At 49.3% G+C, this 19,248-nt stretch overlaps 1 protein-coding gene across 1 annotated transcript; it reads left to right on the top strand.

Annotated features, from left to right (window-relative positions):
• Nucleotides 1-4,460: 4,460 nt before the first annotated feature.
• NOL6 (nucleolar protein 6 (RNA-associated)) lies at nucleotides 4,461-17,540 on the top strand. The gene is made up of 26 exons (XM_004677724.2): nucleotides 4,461-4,652; nucleotides 5,983-6,189; nucleotides 6,370-6,486; nucleotides 8,664-8,843; nucleotides 9,190-9,358; nucleotides 9,606-9,740; nucleotides 9,825-9,988; nucleotides 10,073-10,193; nucleotides 10,380-10,438; nucleotides 10,522-10,623; nucleotides 10,823-10,938; nucleotides 11,094-11,271; nucleotides 11,421-11,543; nucleotides 11,719-11,867; nucleotides 12,006-12,081; nucleotides 12,285-12,425; nucleotides 12,570-12,687; nucleotides 12,768-12,922; nucleotides 13,030-13,193; nucleotides 13,574-13,726; nucleotides 13,945-14,042; nucleotides 14,762-14,886; nucleotides 14,998-15,087; nucleotides 15,397-15,591; nucleotides 15,700-15,801; nucleotides 15,960-17,540. The coding sequence occupies exons 1-26, from the start codon at nucleotides 4,599-4,601 to the stop codon at nucleotides 16,107-16,109; spliced, it is 3,441 nt and encodes a 1,146-aa protein (XP_004677781.1). The 5' UTR covers nucleotides 4,461-4,598; the 3' UTR covers nucleotides 16,110-17,540.
• The last annotated feature ends 1,708 nt before the right edge of the window (nucleotides 17,541-19,248 follow it).

Here is a 19,248-nt window from a genome sequence, read left to right as displayed (position 1 = left end):
CCCCAGTCAGGGGGATGACTCACATAGCGCAGCAGACCTCTCCTGTCTCCCGGCTGCTCCCATCAGCAGTGTACTTTAACAATTTGCCTGTTATGCTCCTCACTTTGTCTCTGGTGAATCCTCTCACTGGCCCTGTACCTTTGGCCTGTACCCCAGTCTTATGCATAAATAAGTAAATCTATTTTTTAAAAAAGAACACACAATCTTCCTTTAATAAAACAGTTATGGGCCCTCCCTGGTGGCACAGCAGGTTAAAGCACAACGCTAAGAAGCTAAAGCCACTTCAGCATGAGTTCGATCCCCACCCCGGAGGTGACCCACATGGCATGGCAGACCTCTCCTGAGCCGCCTGCTGCTCCCCTCAGCAGTGTACTTTATCAATCAACCTGTTCTCCCCACTCTCTGGTGAATCCTCTCACCACCCTTACACCTCTGGCCTGTACCCCAGTTCTGTATGCATAAATAAATAAATTTTTTTTAATGGTAACTATCCTTACTGTTGGTTTCACTCATAGCAGGAGCATAAAGGACCAGGGGGGAAAAATAATAATGAACAACTATATACCAGAGACATTTTATGGGGGTGAAGTGGGGAATGGGATAAAAAATGAGGGTGGGGGAAGTGCACAGGACTAACGTGATGGCACACAGGTGAATTGGTGATGGGAAGTCCATGGGGATTACAACTGAGATGGAAGAAGGCACAAAATGATGTAAAAATAAACTATTATAATAATAAAAAATGGTAACTATCCTTATTGTGGTAATCATCTCACCATATACCTGTGTAACAAATCACCGCACTGTTCACCTTAAACAATAATATACATTAACTACATCTCAATCAAGCTTGGGGGAATATATTCTGAGTAGAAAGGGCAGCAAATTCAAAGGTAGCAGAAGAAAGGAGACTGAGCAGGAAAATTCCAGGAGTTGATTATCACTAGGACAATGAGATTTAAGGATGACACTGGTGAGAGACAAGAGTAAAGGGCTGACAGCAGTGACATTCATTAATTTGTTAAATGATTATTGTTTGCTCTGTACCAAGAATTAGCATGTAGACCTGATTCTTGTTTAGGGGGTTCTGTTAAGGATACAGAAGTAGTCATTTGGGCCTTCCCGGGTGACACAATGGGTTAACACGAGCACTGTGAGCCACAGATACTTCAGTGAGTGTGAGTTCAATCCCCAGCCCTGGAGATGATCTATATGGCCCAAGACCTCTCCTGACCCACCTGCTGCTCCCCTCAGCCTGTTCTGCTTCCCACTGTCTTTTGTGAATCCTCTCACCACCCCTGCACCTCTGGCCTGCACCCCAGTTCTCTATGAATAAATAAATCTTTAAAAAAAAAAAAGAAGTAGGCCCTCCCTGGTGGTGCAGCAGGTTAAAGCACAGCACTGAGAAGCTTAAGCCACTTCCGCATGAGTTCAATCCCCACCTGCCCCGGAGGTGATCACATGGCGTGGCAGACCTCTCCTGGCCCGCCCACTGCTCCCCTCAGCAGTGTACTTCATTATCTGCCTGTTCTGCTCCCCGCTCTATCTCTGGTGAAACTCACCTCATCTCTGGCTTGTACCCCAGCTCTGTATGAGAAAATAAATCTTAAAAAAAAAAAGTAGACATTGATAAACAATCATAAATTGAGGGGGAAATGCTAAAAAAGAAATATTGGGAACAATGAGATTGTCACTGGGCAGAATTAGGGACACCTCAGGACCCCCAAACCTGGCTACTCAAAATGGGTTCAGCCATCTGTCACATAAAAACATATTCTTAGTACATACTCTTCAATAGAAAATAACTTTAATACAATTAGTGTACAATAGAGAATTTGTGTGCATTAGAAAACAGAAAGAATGCAGTTAAAATGGTTTCCCCATAACACACCCATTTACTTTGTGGGTAAACGTGAAGCCAAAGAGTCTTGGCCCATAGCAGGACGATTAAGGCCCAAAAGCTTACCAAAAGTCTAAGTTACCTTCTAATGGGGACCCATTGGAAAAGGGAACAAGGAAGTCAAGTTTGGAAGGAAAAGAGCAAAATCAAAATACAAGTCAAGATAAAGTCTGCCATTGTTAGTCCTGACAGGTCTCATGTCTACATCTTTGTCTCTTTCAAATGTTTCCTTCCATGTCCCCCAAGTCCCTGGTACATGCTCAAGGTAGAGAAGCAAGCATGGCTTCACATGTCTTTCTGCTCTTTGGGTCTTCTATGTTTTTTTTTTTTTTCATCTCCCTTATTATCTTCCTGGTATTCCTTTCTTCACTCCTTCTCTCCTAGGCCCTTTTCTAGCTTTTTTCTCTGCCCAGCTCTCCCCTTCCAAGAATTTTCCCTTTCCCTAGAGATTACACTGTGGCAAGATAAGGGAAAATATATTTCATATTGGGTGGTCAATGAAGGCTTAATGAGAGCTGAAGGATGAAAAAGAGAAAAAGCCAAGAGAAAACATTCTAAGCAGAGAAAAGAATTTGGCTCAATTCTTTGAAGTGGGTTAGAACTTGGTACAACCATAAGACTGAAAGAAGGTTGATGTTGCTGAAGTTAAGTGAGGAGGTGGGTGTCAAGAAAAAGGATGAAATAGTAAGTGAGGGACTGTTTGATCATGGCTTGTTGATAAAGTTTTCATTTTAAGTTTAATTGGGAGCCAGTGACAAATTTTTATAATGAAAATGAAATGACAGAATTTTAGATCCTGAAAATTCATTCCTGCAATTTGGGAAATAGTTGAAGAACAAGACCTCTCATGTGAGGATTTCTTTAAAAGCTATTGTATAAACTAAGTTATGCTATTAGGAGTTAGGATAGCTATTACTATTATTGGGGGTAGAGACTAGAAGGCAGCGTGAAGGGGAATTATGACAGTGCAGGAAAAGTGCTGCTGCTTTTCTGGGAGATAGTTACATAGATTGTTTTGTGACTATTCAAACTGTGCCCTTATGAAGGGTGCATTAAAAAAAAAGTATTTAAAGCTCTTTAATACAATTTTCCTCTATGTTGTCATTAAAGACCAAAAACCAAAAAAGGAGGGAATTCTGGACATATTCCAGAATGGGAGAGAAAAGAAACATAATAAGTAAATTAGTGTATGATCTTCTGTCCACAAATAAAATGCTGTTATGTAAAAGATTTTATTGGGGTCATAGGCAAAATTGAATGTGGACTTTATTATTTTTAAAGATTATTTTAATTTATTTATTTATACATACAAGAACTGGGATGTACACCAGAGATGCAGAGGAGAGGGTGGTGGTGAGAGGATTCACCAGAGACAGAGTAGGGAGCAGAACAGGTGGATTAACTGAAATACACTGCTGAAGGATGCAGCTGGTTAGACAGGAGAGGTCAGCTGGGCCAGGTGGGTTAGCTCCAGACCAGGGATCAAATTCTGCTGCAGTGTCTGCTGATAGCTTGATAGTGCTGAGACTTAACTCCTTGTACCACCAGGGCGGCCTTGAATATAGACTTTAGAATAATGTTGAATCTAAGTAAAATTTCCTGAATTGTATAATAGGACTATGATGATGTAAGAACTAGTCCTTGTTTTAGTAGCTAAATGCCAAAGCATTTAGGGATGTGTACATCTGATTTTTAAATAAATGGTTCTGCAAAATAACTTGTAACTGCATAATGAAAAAAAAAAAAATTAGGCCCCACTAGTGGTCTAGGGATTAAGTCTCTGGGCTATCATTGCCAAGGTCTAAATTCAATTCCAGGCCAGGGATGGAACCACTTATGGTGCAATAGAACTCTCCTGTCTTGCCTGCTGCTCCCCTCAGCAGTATATTTCAGTAAATCCGCCAGTTCTGCTCCCCAGTCCGTCTCTGGTGAATAACTCTGTCTCCCCATCCCAGTTCTCGCATGCAAAAATAAGAAGAAATTTGACAGTACACTAACACGAAGTTATGATAGGAAGGTTAAGGTTATATGGAAGTTCTTTTATTAGTTTTTGTTATAAATAATTATTATTGCAACGTTTCCATAGATTTGAGAATTTTAATAAACTGGAAAAAAGCGATTGCCATAATGTAGGTAGAACTGATATGGGCTAAACTTGGCACTAAAGACAAAGAAGAGTGAATAAACTCAAGGTAGAGTTTGGAGGTAGAACTGACAAGATATGTTATTGGGATAGCGTGATGGACGACGAAAAGCAGAGGAATCAATGTCGTAAATAAACAAGCCCTTCTCAGCCAGCCCAAGTTAGCCCCACCTTCCCCTTTCCACCCGAGAGGAGGAAGTGAGTTAAAGGAAGCGACCGTCAAATCCACAAGCCGACTTCCGGTCTGGCGTCGCAAAGAAGTCGTAAATTGGAGAGCGCTGTTTGGCCCCTCCCCCAAAATAGGCGGCCCTAGAGAGTGACAGAGACCAATGGCGAGCGAGTCATCGGGCTTTTATCCAATGGCTCTGGAGATGGGCAGAATTCGGCAGCACGCGGTTTGCCTGCGTTTCTGCCGGGAACTGCAGTGGATTTCCTGAGGTGTTGGGGTGTCCTGCCCGGGATTTGCCGGTTTGTAATTTTGTTCGTGGGACAAAGTTGTGCCAAGAAAGTGGGCTTTACACCGGAAGTACAGAAGTCAGACCTGGACCGGGAGGGATGGGGCCGGCGCCTACAGGAACGCAGCATCGTGGAGTTCCTGAGGAGTCGGAGGTAGGTGTGCACGCTGGGAGGAAAGAATACTCAACGTGTCGGAGATGTCAGAGCCTGACACCGCGTTCACTAGCGTCATGAGGGCGACCTCTCTGGAAGATCTTTTTCCCTCGATGCTTCAACCCTGGGGCTCTGAAAGTCAGGACTTGCTGTGGGCTGCAGAACATGGTATAATTTGGATAGAAGCAGTAGTCTTTATTGGATTCTCATGGCGAGCATTGCACCCTGTAGTTGAAGAGACCTGATGGCTTGGGTCATTTCGCTGACCGAGTTTTCCTTCTTGACGTTGGAAGGCATCTCCCCTCGTGTGCCTGCTGTAAACGAGGACACGTGGTGGCACTTCTGGGGTGCTTCTACTGTAAGGCTGACCCGGTTTCGGACCATGGAGGGGATCGGACCAGGGCTCTAGGGTAGAAAGTTTGGGATTTCACACAACAGGATTTGAAGCCTACTCATAATATAGGTATGCTAGCTGTGGAAACTTGAGCTCACACAACTTACTTAAAGTGTCCATTTTCTCCTAGGATTATTGTGAGAATTGCATTACTTGCTGAGCTCCAGAACCAGTAGGGTCTAAATCATTTCATCTTTGAGTACTTAATGTGTACTGAATCAGACTATAGTTGGGGCTTGGAATCGGTCTGTAGGGGAGGTGGAACCTGGCGTGATTTGGAGAAGGTAAGAATGGAGATGGTATTTTTGAAGTCCCAAGGCAAACACAGCAGAAGAGGAAACTTTCTGATGCATGGTGCCTGGAATACAAGAAGTTCAGGTATTGTTCAGGGAAGTAGCTCATTGGGTCCTGCCCAAGCAGAGCTCCCTGCAGTTTGACTCCAAGCACAACTCCCTGCTATTGCTGTCAGGTAGATAGGGAGTGTTCAAGTCAAGGAACTCTGAGTTTGGAATTCAGTAAATAGTCTTCCTGAGCTTTTTTTTTTTTTTTTTTTTAACATAGAAGAACTGCGGTGTAGGTCAGAGGTTTGGAGGGGGTGAGAGGATTCACTAGAGACAGAATGGGGAGCAGAACAGGCAGGTTTACTGAAATATACTAAGTGGAGCAGTGGTTGAGACAGGAGAGGCTTGTTAAGCCATATGTAGGTTAGCTCCCTGAATGGAGATCCATTTCAGGCCATCAGGGTCATAATTCTGAGACTTAACCTCTAGGCCACCAGGGAGCTCTATCCTGAGTTTTACCATTCTCACTACCGTTGAAAAGAGGGACCAGGAGCCAGTGAAGCTTTGATAAGTATCTCCTGTCAATGAGGCACTTCAGGTACCACTTCAGGTACATCTGTAGCTCACACTGGCTACTCTCTCTCACTGGCCACAGGTGACGGAGCCAGCTCTGGAAGGCACAGGCAAGGAGGGGAAGAAGAAATCTTCAAAGAAGCGTACAGTTGCTGGGTGTCCAGTGGAGGGCCTCCTGCAGCCAGTGAAGCTCAGCAGGGCTGAACTGTATAAGGAACCTACCAATGAGGAGCTGAATCGCCTTCGGGAGACTGAGAGCCTCTTTCACTCCAGCTTGCTTCGCTTACAGGTACCATTGGGTGATTGGGACTTTCATTAGAGGGACAGATGGAGGGCCTGACACTAAAGGACTCTCCCCTGTTACTTTTTTTTTTTTTTAATAATGTAATAGTTTATTTTTACATCATTTTGTGCATTTTTTTCATCTCAGTTGTAATCCCCATGGGCTTCTCCCCTGTTATCCTTACAGGTTGAGGAGCTTCTAAAGGAAGTGAGGCTGTCAGAGAAAAAGAAAGAGCGAATTGATGCTTTCCTACGGGAGGTCAAACAACGGGTCATGCAGGTGCCTTCAACCCCTGAGACAGAGGTAAGTAGGTGTTATGAGGAACTGGAAAACCCAGAAGAGGTCCTTAGTGAGAGCATCTGAAACAGGACTGTTTCTAATCTCTGAAGCGGTTGGAGAGCTAGGGAGCCCATTCTCACTGCAGGAGTCTCAGCTGGAAATGTTCATTAATTCATGAAGTACTTATATGCATCGTGGTAGTTGTATTTTTTTTTTTAAGATTTTATTTATGCATACAGAACTGGGGTACAGGCCAGAGGTACAGGGGCAGTGAGAAAACTCACCAGAGACAGAGTGGGAAGCAGGACAGGCAGATCAACGAAGAACACAGCTGAGGGGAGCAGCGGGCAAGACAGGAGAGGTCTGCCATGCCATGTGGGTCACCTCCCTGGCCAGGGATCGAACTCTGTGCTGCAGTGGCTAACGCTAGCTTCATAGTGCTGCACTTTAACCCGTTGTACCACCAGGGAGGGCCCTAGTAGTTGTATTCTTAGGATTTATCAGTGAATAAGACAGCCTATGTTCTAATGTTGGGTTTGTGGATGATAGATAATAAGCATGACAGGTAAACAGTATGGCAATGTTACAAGGTGGTATGCCTCCTGGAAAAGGGAAAAATAGGACAGGGAAAGGGACTGTGAGAATATCAAGATGGAAATGATTTGCAATTTTATTTTTTTTAAAGATTTGTTTATTTATGCATATAACAGTTGGGGTGCAGGCCAGAGGTGTGTGGGAGTGGGAATGAGAGGATTCAGAGACAGAGTGGGGAGCAGAACAGGCAGATTGACGAAGTACACTGCTGAATGGAACAATGGGTGAGACAGTAGAGGTCTGCTGTGTCATGTGGGTCAGCTCCCTGATGGGGAATTGAACTCATGCTGCAGTGGCTGCCAATAGCTTCTTAGTGCTGTGGCACTATGTTGAGCCACCAGGGAGGCCCCTGATTTGCAGTTTTAAATAGGATGGACTTATTGGGGTGACATTGTGTTTTTTTTTTTTTAAGATTTATTTATTTATGCATACAAGAACTAGGGTGCAGGCCAGAAGTGTGATGAGGGTTGAGGATTCACCAGAGACAGAATAGGGGGCAGAACAGTGGCCTGACTAAAATATGCTGCTGAGGGGAGCAGTGAGCAAGATGGGAGAGGTTGACTGCACTATGTGAGTTAGCTCCCAGGCAGGGAATTGAACTCCGGTCACAGCAGTGATAGCACTGAGACTTAGCCCTTAGGTCACCAAGAAGACCTTTTGGAGTGATGTATCTTTAGGACATATGGTGGTGGGATGAAAAAGGATTATTCAGAGTCCATGTGCAAAACAGGGGGAAGCTAGAGGGACTACACCACAAAGAGGTAGCCCAGCTCCAAGGGCAGTCTTGTTTTTATTTAAAGTCAGACAGAAGAAAAGATCAAAGAAGCAAGCAGCAAAAAGGGAATACACAAGTGTGTGGGAGATGTGTAACCAGCGGGTCCCAGCCAAGGTTGGGAAATAGAAAGTCAAGAGAAGTCTCATTGTTTATGCTGCTCTAACTATAACATCTATTGTTATTTCTGCATATGCTATCTTCAGCAAGTATAGATCCTCATGCCAGAACTTTTGCCCTGAGAAGTTCCTTATCTCAAACTTGCCCTGTTTCTGCACACTGAGAGGCACAGAGTAGTCAAAACAAACAATAATCAAGTAGTTGAGGCACAAAATAATCCAAGCTCTACAGGGTGACATTTGTGTTAAGAGTTGAAGGTGGTGAGTTAGCCACAAAGATCCCTAAGGGAAGAATAGCATTTTGGGAAGGGGAAACAGTCAAAACAAAGGCTCAGAGGCAGGAGTAAGCCTGTATGTTCCTTGCAGTGAATGATGGGGAGATGGAAGGAGGTGAGTTCAGAAAGCTATGATGGAAGGGGGTGTGTCATTCAGGGCCTTGTGCACCTAAAAAAGGATTTTGGGGACCCTCCTTGGTGGCACAACTGGTTAAATTGCAGCATTATGAAGCTGTCTACAGCCACTGCAGCACGAGTTTGTTCCTTGCCAGGAAGGTGACCCACATGGCGTCCGCTGTCCCACCCACTGCTTCTCTCAGCAGTGTATTTCATTTGGTCTGCCTGTTCTGCTCCTTACTCCCCACACCTCTGGCCTGTATGCATAAATAAACGAAATATTTTTTTAAAACTCAGTATGTGTCACTTTCTCTGTCTCCGCAGCTGACTGACCAAGCATGGCTCCCAGCTGGGGTTCGAGTGCCTCTCCATCAAGTACCATATGCTGTGAAGGGCTGTTTCCGCTTCCTGCCCCCAGCCCAGGTTGCTGTTGTGGGCAGCTACCTTCTGGGCACCTGCATCCGGCCGGACATCAATGTGGATGTGGCACTGACCATGCCCAAGGTAAGGTCCTGAATTTGGGGACTAGAGGGACCTGCCACTTTATGGCCTACCCTGGCACCTGTTCTCCCACCTGACTCTTAACAGGATTCTAAGTCACATGAGCAGGCTACTGCAGGGCAGTAGGGTATTTTGATGTGTACTGTGCCAGCTGCTTCCTCTTTGGTATTTTGTCTTCCACACTTGAGAATCAGCATTGCTAGTAGCCCTGGCTCAGGTACCATGGCAGCTGAGCATCTCTAGGGTTGCTAAATTGTGATTCAGTTTAGGTACATCTTGGCCTCCAAACTTTCTAACCACAAGCACTTAAGTGCCTGGCCCATCTCTTTCTCCTCCTGATCCCCTCCAGGAGATCCTGCAGGACAAGGATGGGCTGAACCAGCGTTACTTCCGCAAGCGTGCCCTCTACCTGGCCCACTTGGCCCACCACCTGGCCCAAGACTCTCTCTTCAGCAGTGTTCACTTCTCCTACACCAATGGCTGCCACCTGAAACCCTCACTGCTTCTGCGACCACACGGTGGGAGGCACACATGGGGCAGAGGGCTATTTGGGGTAATAAATCTAGTGGAGGAAGCATAGGGGCCGCAAGACCAGGATGAAAGGCTTGGGCTTCAGATTTGAGGAAAAAGGTATAGGGACCTCAATCTGCGATGGGAGGGCTTGAGACCTCAAGTAGAAGAGGGTGGTAGTGCAGGGACCCACCCCCCGCCCCAACTCCCCAGGCTTCAAGGGGCTGCAGGTCTCAACATTCCATCACCCCCCAGGGAAGGATGAGCGTTTGGTCACTGTACGTCTGCACCCATGCCCTCCACCTGACTTCTTCCGCCCATGCCGCCTGCTGCCGTCCAAAAACAATGTGCGCTCTGCCTGGTACCGAGGGCAGAATTCCCCGGGAGATGGTAATCGAGCACGGGTTTCAGGGTGGAGCTGGAGGGAAGGGTGTTTTGGGAATTCCTCTCATGGCTTTCCCTTTCCTCTCACAGGTAGCTCAGAGCCTCCTACCCCCCACTATAATACCTGGGTCCTACAGGACACAGCCCTTGAGTCCCATGTACATCTGCTTTCAACCACATTGGGCTCAGCTATGGGCTTGAAGGATGGTGTGGCGCTTTTGAAGGTCTGGCTGCGGCAGCGGGAACTGGACAAGGTGAGTTGGGGTTGGCCTGGCTCCCCTGTCTTGCCAGGTGGTGGCCTGGCTCTGAGCTCGGGCCTCTCCCTTCATCTTTTTCAGGGCCTGGGAGGGTTCAGCGGGTTCCTCGTCTCTATGCTGGTGGCCTTCCTTGTGTCCACGCGCAAGATCCACACCACCATGAGTGGCTACCAGGTCCTGAGGAGCGTCTTGCAGTTTCTGGGTGAGGCAACTAGACTTGGAAAGGCCAAGGCCTCCTAGGAAACCTCTCACCCAGTCAGATTATTGAGCAAACTAAATCTCAGAGGCAGGTAGTTGCAGCCACCTGGCTGGAGGGAGGATTTCACTTGGGCTGGGTTCCTGGGGAGTAGAACTCCTTCTGACGCAACCACCTTCTGGTTCACTTCAGCCACCACGGATCTGACCACCAATGGGATCAGTTTATGTCTCAGCTCAGATGCCTCCTTGGTAAGTGGGGCTAACATGAGTCTGGACAAGGAGGCTTGACAGTCCAGGACCCAGTCCTGACTGCTTTTCTCTCTCCCTCCAAGCCCGCCGTGGCTGACTTTCACCAGGCCTTCCCTGTTGTCTTCTTGGACTCTTCAGGCCGTCTCAACCTCTGTGCTGATGTCACTGCCTCCACTTACCACCAGGTACTAATGGCCCTCTACTACTGGGTTCCCTAGGTTTCCCAGACAACTCTGTTCCTTCTGTCAGCACCAGAACCCCAGAAATACCTCTCCAGAGAGTTTAGGTTAGGCCCATCCCGGTCTGAACCCTTAGGTCTGAGGGTGGGTATAGTAGTGGTGGTCTTACCTCTGGGTTCCGCCCTGCCCTGCCCTCTGGTCCCAGGTGCAGCATGAGGCGCGGTTATCTATGTCCTTGCTGGAGACCAAAGCTGATGATGGATTCCAGTGGCTGTTGATGACTCCCAAACCTATGATACGTTCTTTTGACCATATCCTACAGTAAGTTCAGGGGTGACAGGGATTATCAGCAGGTCCTGTTTCCCTGGGCTGCTGTGATGGGGTTGGTGCCCTCTGGCAAGTTCCATATCCTGGTGTGCGTATTATTATGATTGGCAGCACTTGATTCTCCCTCTTTGTTCCTCTTTCCCCCCAAGTCTCCGTCCACTGAGTCGCCTGCAGGCAGCATGTCACCGACTAAAGCTGTGGCCAGAGCTGCAGGACCATGGTGGGGACTATGTCTCAGCTGCTTTGGGGCCACTAACCACCCTCTTGGAGCAGGGCCTAGGGTCCCGGCTGCACCTGCTGGCCCATTCTCGACCCCCAGCCTCAGAGGTGAGGGGGTGTGTAGGTCAGGGAGTTTGTAGGTTTGAGCGGCTGGATCCAGGGCCTCAAGGGATACTAAAGATACTGTCTCTAGCTAGAAAGTGGGTTTCTAGACCAAACTGGAGGATTCTTAGATTGAGTCTTTCTATGTCCTACAGTGGGACATCAGCCAGGACCCACCAAAGCACCGAGACTCTGGGACTCTGACCCTAGGATTGCTCCTCCGGCCTGAGGGTCTAACCAGTGTCCTTGAACTGGGTCCAGAGGCTGACCAGCCTGAGGTGAGAAACCCTGGGGCTTGCACAGTGATTTGACCCTGTCTTAGGGTGTCTAGCACGTGCATGAAAGGAGGGGGATGTGGCATACTCATGCTGCCTGGATTGTGGTCTGTTAGGAAGATTTCTGACAGAATCCTTTTTTGTGGCTCTTTTCCCATCACCCTTTGCTTCTCCATAGGCTGCTGAGTTCCGCCAGTTTTGGGGATCTCGCGCAGAACTTCGGCGATTCCAGGATGGATCTATTCGGGAAGCTGTGGTTTGGGAGGCAGCCTCTATGGCCCAGAAGCGCCTTATTCCCCATCAGGTGGTCACCCACTTATTGGCATCGTGAGTATTAGCTTCTTGATGCCAGGAGGCAGCAGTAAGCTGGGGAACCCTTTAGGAGGTTTTTAGAAGTGAACAGTTCATGTCCAGCAACTCACTTTATAGCCCTGATGCCCAACATTGTGTCTGTGTTCCTTCCAGCCATGCTGACATCCCAGATACCTGTGTCCACTATGTGGGGGGCCTCCTGGACTCACTGATCCAAGGTCTGAAAGAGGTAAGGGCCTTGGGTCAGGACTGGAGTCCAGGTTAGGGGTTGGGTAGAAGAAGCCAGTGTGGCACAGTCTGGGCGCTAGGTTTGGTGAGTCCTCAACCACCTCAGCCTGGCTGCGCTTCCTGGAGATGCCAGCAGGGGGCACTGGCTCCACAGCAACTAGAGCCAAGGCCAGCCTGACCTGCTTCCTGTCGTCTCCCTCTCAGACCTCCAGCACAGGTGAGGAGGCCCTGGCAGCCGCTGTACGTTGCTATGATGACCTCAGCCGCCTGCTGTGGGGCCTGGAAGATCTCCCCCTGACTGTGTCTGCTGTGCAGGGAGCTCACCCAGTGCTGCGCTACACTGAGGTGAGGTGCAAGGGGTGAAGGAGCCATTTTTGCTGGTGTCCCCCACCTTTACTCCACTTACCTTCCCTCTTTCCAACTCCTGACACTGGACACTCCCTTCCAGTCTGAGGCCCCTTCCTTCCTCATTCTCCCTTTTTCTCTTAGGTGTTCCCACCTGTCCCAGTCCAGCCAGCCTACTCCTTCTATGAGCGCCTGAAGGAGCGGGCTTCACTCTTGCCCCGTGCTGACAAGCCCTGTCCAGCCTATGTGGAGCCCATGACTGGTGAGGTGACTTTGGATGGTAGTGACAGGGCCTGTTCCCACTCTAGACTATAGTCTGAAATGTCTCACTATTCTTTCCAGTGGTGTGTCACTTAGAGGGCAGTGGGCAGTGGCCACAGGATGCTGAGGCCATCCGGCGGGTGCGAGCAGCCTTCCAGCTGCGTCTGGCAGAGCTGCTAACTCAACAGCATGGACTACAGTGCCGTGCCACAGCCACACACACTGATGTCCTTAAGGTTAGGGTGGTGTGGGCTGGGGATGACCTGGGGAGGGCAAGAGGGGCGTAGATAGCAGGGTGCTCCCGGAGCCCGTATACCTCCCGTCCCATCTCCTTTTCCACCAGGATGGGTTTGTGTTTCGGATTCGTGTGGCCTATCAGCGGGAGCCCCAGATCCTGAAGGAGATGCGCAGCCCTGAAGGGATGATCTCACTGAGGGACACGCCTGCTTCCCTCTGCCTGGAGAGGGAAACCAGGCAGTTGCCCCTGCTCACCAGTGCCTTGCATGGGTACAGTCACTGCTGACTCTTCTGTCCGAAAATCCTGTTCCTATTCCATCCTGTCCTGTCTAGGAGGCCACTGGTGTAGTAGTTTAGGGATATGAGGGCTGGAGTCAGGAGGTGGCCCTGCCCCTTCACTTCTGGGGGGAATTGCTAGGTCCCTTTGGGCAGGAGTCCCCCCCAGACCTTATTTTCCTTCTCTTAAAATGGCAGTAACACTGGGACCAACTTCTTGGGGCATTTGTTGAGAGGATGAGACATCTGTACATATAATACTTCAGCAAGAGGGTGGCAAAGATGACAGTTGAGTGGATAGCGGCAGTGGGTGAAGTTCTGTGGACCCCCCAGGGCCCGTGTCTCATCACCTGCCATTGTCTCTGCTCCCACAGGCTCCAACAGCAGCATCCAGCCTTCTCGGTTGTGGCTCGACTGGCCAAGCGGTGGGTGCGTGCCCAGCTTCTGGGCGAGGGGTTCACAGATGAGAGCCTGGACCTGGTGACTGCTGCCCTTTTCCTGCACCCTGAGCCCTTTACCCCTCCCAGGTGATTCCCACAACCTTTTGTCTAGTGAGGAAATTTCCTTTGGTGCCTGTTTTCATCCCTCATGTTGTCCTTTCAGTCCAAATGGGAGGGAGACTGAAACAAATAACAGAAAGAGATCTGAGATGACCCCTAATTCCATGCCAAGGGCTCACCAGTACCCAAGCGAAGCCTGGGGAGGTGTGGCTGGGCCTGGGGCTCATGGCTTTCCTTCCCCTCAGCTCCCCCCAGGTAGGCTTCCTTCGGTTCCTTTTCTTGGTATCAACCTTTGACTGGAAGAATACCCCCCTTATTGTCAACCTCAACAATGAACTCACTGGTAAGTAGTGGACTGGGGTCAGACTGCTGCAAGAACTACCCTTTGGGGATTTTCCTTCAGTCTGTTAGGTTTTTCTCTGTCGCCCCCATCTCAGATATCTGTGCCTAGCCATGACAGCTTTGGGCTGGGAAATGATTAGGAGGGGAGGACCTACACCAGGCCTTTTGGGAGCCTGAGGCTGGAGAGAGATGATTTTGTCCATGTGATGATCAGAAACCAAGTAGAGTGGGGTGGTAAGCAGCTGCAGAGAGTGGGCAGGAGGTATTGTGAGGAGAAGGAAGCGTGGAAGGAGGCCATGAATACTAGGGTTCAGGTAAGAACAGATGTCCAGACCTTTTGGGGGATGGGATGACGATTTCTTATTGTAATATGAGGCGCCCCTAGTTCCAGCAGAGAGGAAGGTGTCAGCTTCCTAATTCCCCAGGTGTGTGGGAGCAGAGGGTGGGAGGGGGCCAGGGGCAGGTCTCAGCTTGTATAAGTCCGGAAACCAGGCTGGGGTGCCAGGCAGTGGAAAATTCTGTCTCTGGGTTAAGGCTGGTTTTAATGCCCCACCCGTCTGAGGCAAACATGGTGTCCTTTTCATCACCTTTGCCACATGGGGGTGGGGTGTTGGAAAACCCCTGGGATGGGCAGCTGTTGGGTGGACAGTAGGAAGACCTGGGCAGAAGAGGGTTTCAGACAGAGGGGCAGGCTCACCCAGGACCCCGTCTCTTCCACAGTGGAGGAACAAGTGGAGATGCGCAGTGGCTTCCTGGCAACTCGGACACAACTCCCTGTCATGGTCATCTTTACCCCCCAGGATCGCAAAAGCTCAATATGGACACAGAATGGACCTTCACCCCAGGTTCAGTCCATCTCCTTCAAATGTGTGGTTTTCTCCCCCCCAAAGAAAAAGCAGTTCCACCCTGAGCTAAGAGACACGGTAGGATTTGACTTACTCTATGTCTGTCCCCAGATCCTGCAACAGCTTGTGGTCCTGGCAGCTGAGGCCTTGCCTGTCCTAGAGAAGCAACTAATGGACCCCCGGGGACCTGGGGATATCAGGGTAAGTAAGCCCTGACCAGGGTTACGTCAGGGGCTCTGGGGCCCTTCTGGGATGCCTAGTGCCTAGTTTGGTGAGGATGAACCCAGAGAAGGCATGGAAGCCGCTCTCGGCTCTTGGCAGTACTGGAGCCTGGGGGAGAACCGGGGCCCCAGCTCCATCAGGCCTTATGCTTCTAGCCTTTGTTCCTCCTGCTGGCCCCTTGGCAACAAGGGGGCATGTGCAACCATAATGGGAAGAAGGCACCCAGGTGTGTACATGGAGTGCTTTGTAGTCAAACTGCCAACGCCAGCTGCCGACTCCTTTCCTCAGACGGTTTTCCGGCCTCCCCTGGACATGTACGACGTGCTGATCCGCCTGTCTCCCCGCCACATCCCCCGGCACCGTCAGGCTGTGGACTCGCCAGCTGCCTCTTTCTGTCGAGGGCTGCGCAGTGAGTCAGGACCCTCATCCCTGATGCCTGTGCTGGGCTTTGATCCTCCTCAGCTCTACCTGGTCCAACTCAGGGTATGTCTGAAAGGCAGTCTGACCTTGGGGAAGTCAGTGGAGCGGAGACCCTGAGCGTTGCTCTCGACTGCCCACTTGTAATCTTGTCTCTGCCTTGCCCATCCCTAGGAGGCCTTTGGCGACCTGGCCCTTTTCTTTTATGATCGGCATGGTGGAGAGGTGATCGGTGTCCTCTGGAAGCCCACCAGCTTCCAGCCTCAGCCTTTTAAGGTACGCTGACTGACGATAGCTGTGTGTTGCTGAGTTGTATGTGGGTGAGTGCTGTGAAGTGTGTGGGCGCGTCTATCTCCACTGCTGTTGCACCACTGGTTTGGTGTCCACGGTGTATCTTTGTGACCCCTCAGTCCATGTTTCTTTGGTTTTCACAGGCCTCCAACACAAAGGGGCGCATGGTTGTGTCTCAAGGTGGGGAACTAGTGATGGTACCCAATGTGGAGGCTATCGTGGAAGATTTTGCCATCCTGGGTGAAGGCCTGGTACAGACTGTGGAGGCCCGCAGTGAGAGGTGGACCGTGTGATCTTCAACCCTGGCAGCAAGCTGGAGGTAGATAGTGGGACTGTTGAGACCTCTGGATCAAGATGGCAAAGGCATACGGACCCTCCATGGATGGTGTGCTGACCTAAAACACACTGGATGGACCCCACATATGCCCTCATCCACTTTTCTGTCTTGTGCGCCAACATTGGGCCTGGGGCCATAGTATCCCACAGAGTCAACTGGGCCTGCCTGTCTGAACTTCCAGAAGAGGCGTGTGAGCCAGCTAAGAGAGGAAACTGAGTGCGCCAGAAGATCCCTCCACCGCTCATCCCTGGGCCTGCATCTTTTGTATTTTCCCTCTTCCTGGACTGTTTCCAAAAGCCTGGAGAGGAGGGCACGTGCCCAGGGTTGAAGATCTGCCCCTTTTCTGTCCCCAGGATGTATACTGGGACCTCAGTCTGCCCTTCAGTGCAGCATCTAATCTTTAAATGGGGCCCAGAGAAGGTGTGGCCTTTCCTGGGGGTCACAGAGTACCAGCATTGAGCAGTGGAAAGGGGCTTCCCGTATGAATGGACCCCATTGAAGGGCACAATGCCCTCCTCTGTTGTTGCTCCTGGTTCACAGGGTGGGGACATGGAAAAGCACAGAAACAGGAAGGGACTGGGTGGCTGAAGGGGTGAGGGGACTAATGGTCCCCCAGTGCAGGAGGGATGCAGAAAGCACTTGAGTGCCACAGGGCCCCTTCGTGCCAGCTCTGTGCCCATTCGGGTTGCAGGCTGCCCCCACTGTGCTGCTGCAGTAGGGGTGCAGAGGTGAGCAAGGCCTCAGCCCTGCTCTCCAGGAGTTCCCAGTGCCCTGGGGGACAGGGGATGCTACCTCCTCTCAGCCTGGTCTACACTTCTTTCTGGCAGTGACTCCCTTCTCTCCCCTAATCCTGGCTGTTTTTCCAGACTCAGCTCAAATAGTGCCTCCTTAAACATTTCCCTTGCCCCCAGCCTGAGGAACTCTTTTCCCTCCTGAAACAGCAGGGTGATTACTATCTGTTCAGTTCACTTTGCAGTCACGTACAGTGACTGAACTATTCTGTTGTCTTAAGCTGATTTAAAATTAAATCACTGATTTCCTGTTCCTGGCTGGTTTTAACCTTTCTCCTATGTGTACGCTCACTCTTTAGAAGCAGGAAGCACCTCTGAGGATAGGTTTCACAGCTCCTGCTACAGTGTTCTGCTCAATAGGACTCAGAAGGGGCTAGCTGGAAGGCAGGGAGCGGCACCAGAAGGCTGCAAGGGTAAAGGAGTCATAATTTGTGATCTCTGCCTGAGTTGGGTGGGATGTGATGGAAGATAAAGCCTGAGAGGTAATAAAAAGTTGATTTTACGAGTTTTAACAAATGTCTACTAGGTCCTGGGCACTTGCTGCTTCACACACCTGAAGGATGGGAATTTGATGGATGGGCTTGGGTTTGAAATTAGCCCAATGAATACACTGGTTGTGTGAGCTGAGGTTGGCATATTTCTCTCCTAAATATGCCGGGCTTTTTTTTTTTTTTTTTTTTAATGTGGATGGCTCCACAATTTTTTTTTTAAGATTTATTTGTGTGTACAAGAACTAGGGTGTATGCCAGAACTGGGTGGGAGCTGAGCAGATTCACCAGAGACAGTGGTTGAGCAGAACATGCAGATCTACTGAAATACACTGCTGAGGGGAGCAGCAGGTGAGACGAGGTCTGTTGCGCCATATGGGTCAGCTGAACTTACACTGTAATATCTGGCAGTAGCTTGATAGTGCTGTGTCTTTGGTCCCTGGTGACCAGGGAGGTTCAAGGCTTCATCTTTGATGAAAGACAGGCAGTTCCAGCCCTCCTGGTGACCTCTGGTCCCCAGTGGTTGTCACTGGCCCTTTTTCTTTGGTTCACTCATTTGCTTTTTCCCCAGTCCTTCAATGGGCTTAAGTGAAGTCAGGGCTTTTGGCTTTCAAATCATCTGGCTTCAGCCACAGACCTAGTAGCTTCCAGCCTTTTTGTAAGCCTGTTTCTGGATTATCCCAGTGTGTGGATTATCCCAGTGTGTGGAGGGTGTGAAAATTGCCGCCAGTAAAGATGGTAGAGCAGGTAGCTTTAGGATGTTGCAGGCACTAGGCCCACTTGAGAAAAGCCATGGCCCTGCCACTTCCTCTGTGGTCCACTTACTTCACTTTGTGTGTGCTCTCCCACCTCTAAAATAGTTGCCATGATGAATTTGTCAAAAGGGAAGAGGGTGGACAGCATAGAAACCCAAGGAGCTGCACCATACCTTTCTACATTCCTGCTGCAATTGAGGAGGTAAAGAGTTGGAGGGCAGAGTAGGAAGCTTAGGCTTCCTAAATTTTAGTCCCTCCCATATTGTACCTCCAGCCTGTTTACCTCAGAGTTTCTCTGGAAAGTAGACATCTATTGGTGTGGTGGTCTAAGATGACTTTTGGAGGAGGGGTGGACGGTTGGGGGTGTCTGGGACGGGGAATTGGAACCTCAGAGGAAAGGAAGGAGACAAACGTGGAAGGTTAAGTTCCTTCTTATATGTGAACAAGAGTCTGCAGGGTGATGTGGTTTGCACATCCCAGGGGTGCATCTGCCTCTGGGCCCCCACATGTGACATAGGTGGGTGTAGACGGGGTGGGAGTTTGTCTTACATAAGGCATGGTTTGTCTGCTCTGTGTGTGTTGAGGGGGTGGTCATGCTTATATGCACCAGCCTGTATCAATTTTGGCCTCTAACTCTGAATCTCTATTTAAAAAAAAAAAAAAACTCTATGTTTGAAAAGTAAGTTGAGAGAAAAAGCCTTCAGGTAGGAGAAGGGAATTCTGGATTCTTTCTTGTATCTTTAAAGAAATCATTCCCCCCTTTGGGAATTCCCCTGATTCTGATAGATTTTTTTAAGTGTCTCGTGTAGGGGACATTTAATGAATTTCCAAAGGGTCTTCCTCTGGCCTAAACTTCAATCCTTTCAGCCCAGACCTTTACTTTGGGGAAAAAGAGTAAGACTCCCAAAGCCTAGTGGTCCTCTCAGTAGTTTACATTCAATAGTGCTAAGGGTGCTCAGTTCCTGACTTATTAAGTCAGATTTGGGCTAACCTTAACCCCACCCACCAAGAAATATACATGTAACCCCCCTTCCAACATCCGGTAATTGCACTGTGAGTCA

This window comes from Condylura cristata, unplaced genomic scaffold (genome assembly GCF_000260355.1).
Source record: "Condylura cristata isolate star-nosed mole 26May11 unplaced genomic scaffold, ConCri1.0 scaffold00006, whole genome shotgun sequence".
In the NCBI taxonomy this organism is placed as follows: domain Eukaryota; kingdom Metazoa; phylum Chordata; class Mammalia; order Eulipotyphla; family Talpidae; genus Condylura; species Condylura cristata.
The sequence above is the reverse complement of the archived record's forward strand: the minus strand, read 5'-3'. Positions and strand labels throughout refer to the sequence as shown.